This window comes from Pipistrellus kuhlii, unplaced genomic scaffold (assembly GCF_014108245.1).
Source record: "Pipistrellus kuhlii isolate mPipKuh1 unplaced genomic scaffold, mPipKuh1.p scaffold_m20_p_2, whole genome shotgun sequence".
In the NCBI taxonomy this organism is placed as follows: domain Eukaryota; kingdom Metazoa; phylum Chordata; class Mammalia; order Chiroptera; family Vespertilionidae; genus Pipistrellus; species Pipistrellus kuhlii.
This window is the reverse complement of record NW_023425515.1, coordinates 134,826,433-134,839,670: the sequence shown is the minus strand read 5'-3', so window position 1 is coordinate 134,839,670 and position 13,238 is coordinate 134,826,433. Positions and strand designations below refer to the sequence as shown.

Below are 13,238 nucleotides of genomic sequence, written 5' to 3'. Positions count from 1 at the left end.
CAATTAAATATATTTAAATCTGTAAAAAATCAATAAAATATATTTTTTTAAAAAGAACTGACAGCATCTTGACGGCAAAGACGGTCTTTTTAAAGCATGGTATCTCTAGCACCTGATTCAGCTCTGGTACACAGTAGATATTCAATAATGCTGAATGAATGAATGAAAACCGGCTCTGCGGGACACTAAATCAACCCCATTCTGCCACTTCAGAGACCAGCGGGCGCGGGTACAAGATGACGGGGAGCTGTTGATTCTAATCACACAGCTACTGCATGCAATTCTATGTTCCTACATCCAAATTTTTTTTTTTCTCCAAATTAGAGGAAGGGTCAGAGTTGTCTGCTTTTGGTCCTCTGGGACTAAAAACAACGCTGCAGTCTTGCTGTGACCCCCGCGGCGCGCCCCTCCCAGCGACACCGACCTTCCCTCGGGGCGGAGCGAGCCGAGTTCCCGGCGCGCCCCGCGGCAGCGCCGCGACGGTCCTGAAGGGGTCGCTGTTCCCGCGAGAACCTCCACACAGGCCCCGCCCCGCGGCCCCGCCCGCTTCCTCCGCCGGGAGCCGGACCCACGGGCCGGTACGCCGCTCCGCTTCCGGCTCGCCCGCCGCGGCCAGCGCCGACGTTGGCGGCCGCGCTCCGGAAGGGACGGGCCCTGCGTCCCGGCTGCGGCGCCTGGGCTCGGGGTGGGGGCCGCTGGGAGGCGCTCGTTCTCTCCTCGTCGCCCCACCCTCTCTCCCCTCCCCCCCCACCTCCCTGGACGGAAACGACAGCTGCGGCCGCGGGGCTGGCGCCGCCCCGCTCCACTCCCCACGTCAGCCCCCGCCCCTCCCGCCCGGCGCCCCAGCCCGGCCGCGGCGCCCCCGCCTACCCGCTAGGTCAGCCGCCGGCAGCTCCGCCCGGCTGCCGCGCAGCATGAACATTATGGACTTCAACGTCAAGAAGTTCGCGGCCGACGCGGGCACTTTCCTCAGCCGTGCGGTGCAGGTAGGGGGTGAGGAATGGGGGCAGGGGGCGTATCCCCCAGGACCAGGCCGGGGGAGATGCGGGGGGAGATGCGAGAGCATCCGAGCCCGATGGTCGGTGCCCTCGCTCCCGGCCTCGCCGATTCCAGGGCCTGTGTGGCCTGCGGCGGCCCGAGCCCCGGGAGATGGGCGCGGCCTGGCGCCCCTGCGGGCCTGGCCGCCGCCCCCTGCCCCCCTCCAGCCCAGCCGCCGCCCCCTGCCCCCCTCCAGCCCAGCCGCCGCCCCCTGCCCCCCTCCAGCCCAGCCGCCGCCCCCTGCCCCCCTCCAGCCCAGCCGCCGCCCCCTGCCCCCCTCCAGCCCAGCCGCCGCCCCCTGGGGGACGAAGGGAGGCGGCGGGGTGTGGAGACGGGCCCCCCCGGAGGACACCTTGAGTTCGGCCTCGGGCCGGGACTCCGCCAGCACCTCCTGCCTGGCTGACACCCCCCTCCCCCTCTCCCGCCCCGGACGCGGGTGCTCGTGTGACCTCCCTCCCGGGCGGGCGGAGGCCTGGCGAGCCCCGCTGGGGAGCCCGGAGACGGACTCTCCTGACCCCACCCCCGCCCTTTCTTCTCCTTTCTCGCACCCTCCCCGCCGAGGCTTGGAAGGAAGTGTCCCTTTCCTGCCCCTCTGCCCGGAGCGCGGCCGGCGCCGTTCCCTCCGGCGCCTCTCCCTCCTTCCCCACCCCCCCACCCCCTCAAAGGCCGTCCCGGGCTCGGCAGCCGCCGGAGACCTGGAGGTCGCCTTTGCTGAGGCCTCGGGGAGGCTGGGGCGTGGGGCTTCCCGCACATTTGCAAAACGGGAAGCACCGGCTGCAGGGCCGGGAGCCTGGAGGGGGGGGGGGGGGTGGGGAGGGGAGAGACTCGTGTTGTGCCTGTGGTCACGGGGGTGATGTTCCACATACACTCTATGGGGGCAAAGTAGCCATCCCCCGGTTACTCCGCAATCAAGGAAGTGTCAGTCCGAGGGACCCTGGACGATTTTCTGCTGTCGTCACCCACACGATGGCAGCTCGGTTAAAAATCTGCGAACAGATGTACATTCTACCACAACATGGGTTAGAAACAGTCTGGTGTTTAAGTTAATGACATAGCCACAGTAGCAACAGCGTGCTCTTTTGTAAAAGAGAAAAACAAAAATGGTTTTCTAATGTGCGTATCAAATTGATAAACTGAGATGTAAAGCAGTTGTCTTGCTTTGCCACTTTACCCCAATTTTACTGACACCGTCGATCTTACATTATTGCACTGTTCTTGGCAAAAGGATGGTAGAACTAGGGGCAATAGCTGCCTTATATTGTGTGTGTGTGGGGGGGGGAGTGAGACACTATGTCAGACATTTCACTTGACAGATTATCTTCAGTCCTTTCTGTAACTTTGCCAGGTAGATGTTATTAACCCCCTTTCTATATGAGGAAGCAGCCTCAAAGAGGTGAGTAACTGGCTTAACTTGCACGGCTAGTAAATAGCAAGTGCTGTCTGACCTACTATTTATTGCAAGCTGCTCCTCTCTTCTTGGATAAGCATGGCAAAGTTCAGGATATATAGAATGTTACAGCCTAGAAAGGGATTAAGCATCATCTAGGACACATGTGTCAAACACAAGGCCCGCGGGCCAAATCCGTCCCTCCAGGCCTTGCAATGTGGCCCGCACCGCGCTGTCATCACTTCACTCCGCTGCGTTTCCATCACAATGACAGTTTATGACTGTTCAGTAAACCATTCGGCCCCGCGATTTAGGCTGGATTTTAGATTTTGGCCCCTTCTCTGATTGAGTTCGACACCCCTAATCTAAGACATGCCGAGCATTTCAATAACTCTTAGGGCAAGTAAACCCGTAAAGGATGGGAAATTCCTTCTAAGTCTTGATTTCCAAATTACAGACTCTGCATGGTGAGTAATAAGCTAGCCACCTTAACCCTCTTCTCCCCTTCCTCCACTAAAATATGAGGTATATTGAAAAGGCATTGAATCTTATAGTTAGAGTAAGTTTTTTAATTTAAATTAGCCTAGTACCCATAGTTCAAAGACTCGTTGCAAGAAGAATGTAGTGAGTGAAGGTCTGAAATGAATTTTGATTTATAAGACTTAATGTTAACTGCAAAAGAGGCAGAGACTTTGGTATTGTTTCAGTGCTGATTCCCTATGAAGATGCTGAATGCAAATATGACACCACATAATGCCACTCTTTTAAATACAATTAGCTATAATTCAGGTGCATAATCCACACTGCTTAAATATAGGACACATAAATGGTCAATAGATACTAGATTTTAAAAATTTGTCAAAGCCTTCAAAAGATGTATTATTTTCTAAATGAATTTTAATTACTGATTGTTTCAGATTCTTTAGGAACGAATTCTGTTCTCTGTTAACTATCAAATAATTTTCAGTATTAAATACTTAATTGCATACGACATGACTGTCACTACTATTTTGAACACTGGTGATACAGTAAAGAATAAAATCAAGAAAATATCTGCCCTCCTGGAGCTCACAATCTAGCAGAAGACAAACCAGTAAATAATACATCAGGTGGTGATGGAGAAATAGGCCAGTGAGGACTGGTTAATGGTAGAAGTGATGGTGTTGCCCTGTTGTGTAGACACGGTGGTTAGGGCAAGCCTTTCTAATAGGATCAAATTCAGAGGCCTCAAGGAAGTGACAGTTTCCAGTTTTTTGAACAAAAAAGCATTTCAGTCATAGGGAACAAGAATAGACTGCAGTTGCAGGGCGTACTAGGGAGACCCGTTAGGGAGCTGTGGACTTAAGCTAGGCAAAAAGTAAAAGGTGATGTGACATAAGAGTGATAGCAGGGGAAATTCACAATCTAGCCAGTATTGCTTGTTATATTGGCTTTGTGCTGTGAGAGAAAATGAGTCAAAGGATGACTCTGGTGTTTTGGCTTGAACCATTTACTAAGAAAGGAAATATTTCAGGAGGAGCAGGCTCCTTATGTTGAGTCTGTATATTTTAAAGATATATTCTGAAATTTGTTTAAATTGTATCATGTCTGAGAATTATTTTAAAATATTTCAGAAGAAAAAATGGGAGCAGTTAAAACAACATTTGCAGAATGTTGATAGTTTGAAGCTGGGTTATGGGTTCATGTGATTTCATTATACTATTAGGCTTTTGTATATGTTTGACATTTCTATAATACTTAAAAAAAAAAAAAATATATATATATATATATATATATATATATATATGAAAATATGGTTCCAAAATGTAACATGTGAAGTTTGAAATGCTGTCTGGTAATTTTCAACAAAACATTGCTTCTCAGTATTTAGTCAGTGACTGAGTTCTTGCTCTAAAGTGAACTGACATCAGTACAGTGCCACAGTGCCAAGTTTCATGCTAAGAATGGAGTAAGAGTTATGTATGCCAGTTACTCATTATAAGTAATGAGAAGAATAGGAATGGAATTCAAGTTCATTTTTCTACCTTAAAGAATATAATTCTCTGGTTAGTCAGCTGCCATACATTTTTTCATTTTACTTAAAAAAATGTTTAATTAAGAATTGAAATGGCCTCTATTTTTTAAAAAGTAAAATCAAACTATTAAAGCATATAAATGGATCTCATCACTCCATTCTCACCCTTCTAAATGTATGTTCCTTAGTACTTTAAAATAGTATTTATGGTAAAATGTATAAATGAATATAAATATTCATTCTTTAATAGTCCATTTGGGTGGTTTTGTTGTTCTTAACTCCCTCTAAACAATAGAATACAAGTTATTTATCTTCCATCAGTTGTTACTTCATTAGTGTCTTTAAAAACATTTATTAATTCATGGAATCTGTGTCTTCAATCCAAACTCCTTTGTTGAGCATTAAATACTCCCAGCTTTATTTTTTCTTTTACTCATATATAGATATTATTCCTATTAAATTATTTTCTAATTTTAAAAATATCTTATACTTTCTAATTCTAGACTTTTGTTCTTAAGTAAATTGAATGCTCTCTGCTGCCTCTCTGTAGTCTTTTCTTGCTCTCAAGATACAACTTCAAGTCCATCTCAGACCATAGGTGCTTAGTGTGAAATCCTCTGTCATTTATCAGTTCTGTATATGGCAATTTTCTCCTAATGCGCTGTTATGTAAGACCCCTTGGAGATCTAAAATCTGTTATTCTGTGGCTTTCATATTTTTAATAAGATTGTATGTCTGAAAGAATTCTTTCTTATTCCTTTCTCTCAGCATATAACATTAGTTTTTAATTATTTATGTCATTTTCTCCAAACAAGATCCATAACTAAAATTTACTCTTTTGAATCATTTAGCATGTTAAATAATTTTGTTATTTTCATTAGTATTTTTCTAATAGTATCTGCTGACCTTGAAGTTGATTAATTCTAAAATATTAAACTTCAACTCAACTTATATTTATTGAATACCTCTTAAGGTGTTTGGCATTGAAGAATTCAAAGATGAATAAGACCTAGTTGCTGCCTTCAAAAGACTTCATAGTCTAGTCCTAATTTGTCATAATTAAATATTTTACTCTTTTTAGTAAATATCCATTTTACTTGGTTTAATAAATATTTCAAGTGTGCATATTTTAAATTTAGAATTGATATTGAAGCAAAACTTTGCTCACCATCTGTAAAATAAGAGTGTATACTGTCTAAAAAAATTTCTCAAGCTAAATTACATAGGGAGGAGGTTATATTAATTTCCTTTGAACTGACATTATGAACTTGATGATTGCCAGGTATTTTCTGATAGGGGGGAAATGTCTATAAAATTTAGTTGTACGCTTGACCTCAGTCTCCCACTTAATTTACCAAGCACTAATGGTGGGACTGAGCTGGTGATATAAATATGAGTATGATGTACCCTCAACTAGCTCCTGTCAGTTTTAATTTGGATGGAATTCCAACTTTGCCAAATACTTTATCTGAAGCCCTTCTGAAATTCCATTTCCTTCATAGAATTTAAACTGCAAATAACTTTACTGTGTCTTTCAAATTCTAATATATAATACATGTGACATTCAAAGACCATATGTTTACTCATTATGTAAAAATTCTGTGTATTTAGTGCTACCCAAAACTGTGTTTACATCCTTTGGTGCTATTGACATTAACTTAACAGACTACAAGTAGAAGATGGTTTCTTAACTTGATGTTAAAATAATTATGTATAAGTTTAGAACAGTGGTACTCAGTTTTAACTGCAATTAAAATTAACTGAGGATCTTTACAAGCCGCACCCTAGTCCAATTAAATTAGAATCTTTAGGGTTGGATTCAGCATCAGTATTTTTGAAAGCTCCCCCAAGTAATTCCAAAGTGCAGCCAAAATTGAGTACCAGTTGAGAAGAATCTACTTTATAGTTTACTAATACATTATATTCAAAATTTGTTATACATCCCCCACCCAAAGAACTTTGTTACTTTTAAAATATTACTTTAACCAGAGAATTGATGGTTAGACTTTATATGAGATAGATGTCTTTGATCACACAGCCTTTTTACTTATAAGAAAAAAGTTCTTTTTTCTTTCTAATAAAGCAGAATAGGGAATCCAGGCTCTCTGTGTTATACTGTAGGCTACATTCCTGTCCTGTAGTGAAGGAAGGATTACAGGGCCTGGCAATATGGCTGAGTCAGAGACAATCCTTTACAGTAAATACTTGCTGTCAAAAAAATTAATACTTTAAATTAATACTTTTTACTACCATGGTCCAAACATATTCTATGGTTCCTTGTCCCTGTGTTTTTATTCACAGCACTCATATCTTACAATCTCCCTCTGCCTCCTACATGGTAGTCAGTAATCAAATTAAAGGTAACCTTAATCCTACATAGAACAAACAAAGAGTGGAGAGAGACATTACCCTATTGCTAATGTTACATATTTAGGTTGAAATCATAAATTTAAATTATTATTACTTAAATGTCCAATTGTAGAAGGCTTGATCATTCCCATGACTTTATTATGATGGTGTAAGGATTTTTCTCATTGTTAATCAGAAGGTATGACATATTAAAATAACAAAATAGTACAATATTTAATAGATACATTTTTCTCTAAAACATTTTTAAGAATGCACCTACTACAGAAAATGAGTTATATCAAAAATTAAAAAGGTTTAGATATTAATGAAAATATGTATGGAGAACATAGTATATATTTTTTTCTACTGTATATGAGATGTATAATCAACATATGACATGTTTCTTGCTCTCAAGGCTTTCATGATCTTAACAGTATTACCTAAAGGTAAACATAAAATTATAATGGTTCCTTTTTCATAAGGACAAAAAAAAAAAAAAACCTATTCTTTAAAAAAAAAAAAAAATTCCTAATTACCTAAAATTTTGAATTTTACCCTTAAAAATTTTAGTTTTCAACATCTTTCAACCAAAATTAATAACTTCATAGAATTTAATGGTAATAGTTGTAATTACAAACTACAGTTGATTTTATTTCTCAATAAGATCTTTTACTAGATCCTTTTTATACTTCTGTATTTTTAACAGTGACAGGGTTTTGATATATGTTAGAAAATGCCATTTACTAAGCTGTGCATTTTATATCAAACAGTCCAAAATTCATTATATAGGTAAGTAACATAATTTCAGTGATGAAGAAGTTGAGGATCAGGCTGTTTTAATATTTTTTCCAAGGTGTCATACTCATACAAATAAATGATTTGTTGTAAATATTCATCTTTGCTCTAGTACACTTTCACACTTAAAAAAAAAAAAGTATAGTTAGAGGTACCTGTAAGATAGTATATGAGAATCATAAGAAAATCCTACCTAATAAAAGAATAGTATGCAAATTAACCATCACTCAGCTACACTCACAAGCCATACCCACCAGCCAATCAGAGCAAGTATACAGATAAACCTAACCAAGATGGCTACAGCCACAGAGAGCAAGAGAGAGGCTTGGGTTTCCCAGGCAATGGAAGAAGCCAAGCTTTCTGCCCAACCTTGCGCCTAAGCCTCCACTCAAGGCTACAAAGTTTCAACTATAGAAGGTAAACAAAACCAAACAGAAATGGCGGCAGCCACAGAACAAGCAGAAGGCTTGGCTCCACTCCAGGCTACAAAGTTTCAATTGTAGAAGGTAAATAAATTTCAGATACCAGGGCCTCCGCTTGGGTCACCAAAGGACATGTGGCTGGCCTGAAAACCACCACAGGCCTCTTGCTCAGGCCGCCCCACGCCCCAAGGGAACCCCCACCCTGATCCAGGACACCCTTCAGGGCAAACAAGCTAGTCCCCACCCATGCACTAGGCCTCTATCCTCCTATCTAATAAAAGAGTAATATGCAGATTGACCCTCACTCCAACACACAAGATGGCTACCCCCATGTGATCAAAGATCCTGCCCCCATGTGGACACAAGATGGCCATCACAAGATGGTCAGCAGGGGAGGACAGTTGGGAGGCACCAGGCCTGCAAGGGAGGGCAGTTGGAGGTGATCAACCTTGCAGGAAAGGGCAGTTAGGGGTGACCAAGCCAGCAGAGGAGGAAAGTTGGGGACTGGCAGGGGAGCAATTAGTTATCAATCGGGCTGGTAGTGGAATGGTTAGGGGGTGATCATGCTGGCAGGCAGAAACAGGGGCAATCAGGAAGGCAGGCAGGCAGGTGAGCAGTTGGAGCCAGCAGTCCTAGATTGTGAGAGGGATGTGTGGGATCAGGCCTAAACGGGCAGTCGAATATCCCTCAAGGAGTTCCAGATTGAAGAGAGTGCAGGCTGGGCTGAGGGACACCCCTCTCCATGCATGAATTTTGTGCACCGGGTCTCTAGTATTAAATAATTAAGCAAACAAGCCTTTTGATCTGAAGATTGAAATGTTTTGTTTTTCAAATAATTAACTTTCTAATTGTTGGTTCTCTGAGATATTGGGGGGAAACTTGCCCTGAAACCTAACCTGTATCAGGTAAACTAAATGACTTACTTAAATCACTTTTTATAAACATTTTTTAGTAATTTCTAGCCTATTTGTTTTAATTCTAGTGTGTTTCTAAAAACCTTAGCTGGTTTGGTTCTGTGGATAGAGCATCGGTCCGTGGACAGAAGGGTCCCGAATTTGATTCTGGTCAAGGGCACATACCTTACTTGGTTGCAGGCTTCTCCCCACCAGGGCGTGTGTGAGGCAACCAATAGATGTATTTCTCTCACATCGATATTTCTCTCTTTTTTTCCCCTCTCTCTTACACTCTTTCTAAAAATAAATAGAAAAATAACTTCTGGTGCGTATTTTTTTAAAAATCAATAAAGTTTAACATGATTTTATGTATTGAAAAAAATAGGCCTGCAGGTTTATAATGTTTGGGTAATATTTTTCATTTAGCTCTCTTAAAATAGTTCTTAGCAGAGTGCTTCGCACAAAGACTAACCTAATAAATACTGGTTCTTAATTATGGATCTGTTTATTGCCATTTTAATCTAGTCTTGATTTTTAAGTATAAATTAAAGGCTTCTACAAAATATATATATTTAGAACCACTAATGATCCTCCATAAATGCAACTGGAAGATAAATCATCAGAGAAATGTATACTCTTCCCTTGGGTCTTTACATAGCTCATTTGTTAACATCCCATCTCAGTTGTTGCCAGTTCAGAGAGGCTATTTTTCTTACCATTCACATCTGGCAATCCTCAAACTTCTGCTCCCTCTTCCAGGTTAAGCTTGCATATCCTTCTGCCTTTTAAACCTTCTGATTCTCCTACCCTCCCTCTCCCTGAAGAATGAATTCTTCAGTTCTCTACTCTTGAATCCATTAATTCAAGCAGTTAATCATTTAGTAACTTACTTAAGGAGTAATAGGACTATCATGCTGGTCCTCTCTCTACCTTCTTTTTATCTTTGTATCCTTATTATCAAAGTATTTAATTACTTGTTTATCGTCTGGATGATCTACTGGTAGATGATCCTTTGTAGATAATGTTCACCTAGGTGTATTATCTTGTAAAGTTCTAATCTCTATCTCTACAGTAGGTCTGGGATCTGAAAAGACTAGAGTTCTCTCTCAAGATCGAGATTGCATAGTTACCCAGCTGATTTTGGGAAACTTTTGATTTTTGCCTAATGCCTCTCTTATCCTCAGTTACAATATAGTCAAGTTACTGGCTTAGGCAATACCTTTGGAACTGCTTTTCTCAGTCCCACCTATTGGGTGAGAGCTTGATTAAGGCCAATCTCAATAAGGCGTAAGACTTGACAAAAGCTATTAAAGCTGTTATTTCTAGCACCTGAACAAAACCTTGGTGAGGGTTGTAAAGTTTAAAAATAGCATTCTAATAATAGATCAACTGAAGGACTTGTATCCATGCATATAAGTACAACCAATGGACATAAAACTCTAGGGAGGGAGGGGGGGAAATCAATAAAATATGTAAAAATAAATAAATAAAGGTTTAAAAAAATAAAAATAGCATTCTAGAGGACCTTTCAGCTAAAAATGCTAAGTGATAATCAACTGAAAGTATCAGACCAAAAACAAGGATGCTGCCTGAAACATAATAAAACTCAAGACAAGTGGAGCAGGAGAAGATATTTTAAGAAATGAGAATGGCGCCAAAACCGGTTTGGCTCAGTGGATAGAGCATCGGCCTGCGGACTGAAATGTCCCAGGTTCGATTCTGGTCAAGGGCATGTACCTCGGTTGCGGGCACATCTCCAGTAGGGGGTGTGCAAAAGGCAGCTGATCGATGTTTCTCTCATCGACGTTTCTAACTCTCTATCCCTCTCTCTTCCTCTCTGTAAAAAATCAATAAAATATATTTTAAAAGGAAGGAAGGAAGGAGAGAGGGAGAGAGGAGAAAAAGCAAGGTGAACATTATATTTTGTTACCCGGAAATGAGTCATGATTAATGAGCATAGAATTAGTGCTAGTGATATGCCTGTGTTATGATGGGAAAAGCAACATCATATTCTAGGAAAAAAATTATTCATGATAAGCAGGCTGAGTCATCACTTCTAGTATTTAATGAAAAATATCCAGAAGTCTTCATAAAATCTAAAGAGAAGAAAATCTTTTTACTTCTTCGTTACTGTATGTGCAATGCTGCCTTTCCTGAAAAACCAACACGAGATAATATACATTGAGTATATTTAACTACACTTTATGATCTTTAAAAGATATCTTCATAGTATGAATAGGATATATTCCAAAAGTTAGTGTACCCATCAATTGCTAGAACATACCCTGAAGAAACAACTTAAATTATTGTTTTTCAGAACATTTCATAAAAGCCTATCTAACTAGGTATGAGTGAAGTGCCAATAATATAATGCCACATTAAACATAAACAGCCCTTTTTAAATTCATTAACAATGATCAGGCATTGAACAATGTGATTTACATACATACTCTTAATTAACTTTCAAAGTACTATAAGATATAATTGGCTCTTTTTTATGATAGAGGATACCTAAGGAAAAAATTTTCAGAAGCTTGCTCAGGTCACACAACATTGCAGTCAGGGTATGAATTCATATCCATCTGACTCAAAGCTCTTACTCCTTACTATTATGATACCTATATCAGTCAGAAATATTTATATACTCTATATATCAAACAGTGTGTTCGTTTTTTTAGGGGTTTTTTAGAATTCATATCCTGCATTTTAGCAGAACTGAGAATGCATGTTAACAATAAGATAGGATTATAAGTGCTACAAAAAAAGGTATAGATAAGGGCAAAATTATTGTAGAAGCAAAAACAGTAACATTTACATGCAATGGTTTACAAATAATTGTATGTTTGGGATTGTTTGGATTTGTTTTTAATCATTAATATAGGTTGCTAAAATGTATTTGCAGTATATTTAATATTGTCTTAAAATAATTACTAACAGTTCACAGAAGAAAAGCTTGGCCAGGCAGAGAAGACAGAATTGGATGCTCACTTAGAGAACCTTCTTAGCAAAGCTGAATGTACCAAAATATGGACAGAAAAAATAATGAAACAAACTGAAGTGTTATTGCAGCCAAATCCAAGTAAGAAACTTTTTACCTTTTGTCTACCTTATTGACTATTCCTATTTAAAAAATTCTGTTAGTAGGGTTTTTAATGTTAAAAAAAAAGGTTTTAATTTCTATTGGAAAACAAAATTTTTTGTTTATAGCTTTGAGATTATGGTTATTTTTTATGTGTCTTGCTTAAGAAGACATTTTTTTGTGTATCACCTAACAAACTGACAACATTTTTAGGCTTTTGTAAAATCTTCTTGAAAATTCAATTTCAGGCAGTGACTTTGAATTTTAAGAGATATAAAGGTCTATGAAAAGAAATTAAATTGCTCTTCCTGTTTCATCCAAGGGAGAATTATCCCTAAACAATTAAAGGGAAAGTTATACCACTTGTTTATGTTAAGTTTTACGTTTTTACATAAATTATTCCATTTGATTTTCTGACAACCCTAAGCAGATCACTATCTAAATAACTTTGCAAATAAAAGGCACCATACTTGTTTATTAATTGAAACTCACAAGGTAGCATTTTATATAATTTACCATAGCTAATTAGAAGGGGAACTTGAACTAGAACCAAGCACATTGACAGTCTTTTCACTGGAAACTTACATATCAAAATTGAAGGACAAAGACAACAATGCATGCTTTCCTTCCTCTTTTCCTCCAATGTTATTGTGACCGCCTTGTGAGTGCCATAAACTTGTTTTTAAGTACTTAAAATTCCAACTTTGTTGCTATTGCATAAAAACTCAAGCACTGTGCAAACTATTAGTAATTATTTGCAGTTTTATGTAAATTGCAGTGACTTTTTAAACTAAGTTTTTTATACTTTGAGGCCTAGTCTTTGTTATTCATTTAAGGCTACTTAAATTATATACCGTGGCACCAAAAAAAAAAAAAAAAGTAGAATGTTTTCCTCTTATTCCTTGCTCTATCCAGAGTTCCTTGGCACACATAGTCTGTTCTAAAACATGTTTTCCAGAATGGCAAATAAAGTCATGCATGACTAGTAAACAGGAATGGTGTTCTTATAAAGAACTTATAATGGCTCATAAGTATTATTTTATATTAGTGTTTTAATTCAAAAGTAGTAACAATTCTTTTTATTTTTTTATTTGTGCTCTGGTTATAAAGTTACTTAGGTTTTGTGTGGTTAAACCCAGCTATTTTTCTGTAAGTCCTGTCATTTTTAGTGTATGATTTTTTAGAACTTAGTGTTTTTCAGAAATATATATTAAATTATAACAGAGTTGCCTAAATGTGTTTTAAGACTTAGTGAAATGAA

At 39.6% G+C, this 13,238-nt stretch overlaps 1 protein-coding gene and 1 long non-coding RNA gene across 6 annotated transcripts in view; both read left to right on the top strand.

The window, feature by feature from the left end:
• The first annotated feature begins 728 nt into the window (after window positions 1-728).
• Window positions 729-13,238, top strand: part of SH3GLB1 (SH3 domain containing GRB2 like, endophilin B1) — a 34,195-nt gene continuing 21,685 nt past the window's right edge. For 2 of the 5 annotated variants that reach the window (XM_036443659.2, XM_036443657.2), the window contains exons 1-2: window positions 729-986; window positions 11,836-11,977. In XM_036443659.2, coding sequence (XP_036299552.1) covers window positions 915-986; window positions 11,836-11,977 — 214 coding nt within the window. In that variant the 5' untranslated portion in view covers window positions 729-914. Of the gene's footprint in view, window positions 987-2,358; window positions 2,384-11,835; window positions 11,978-13,238 lie in introns of those variants that run through there. The other 3 variants (XM_036443656.2, XM_036443658.2, XM_036443660.2) reach the window with 3 other exon arrangements.
• On the top strand, window positions 9,163-10,486 carry LOC118722305. Its single transcript, XR_004988964.2, has 2 exons — window positions 9,163-10,248; window positions 10,391-10,486. It is a non-coding gene; the product is annotated as an uncharacterized LOC118722305 (long non-coding RNA).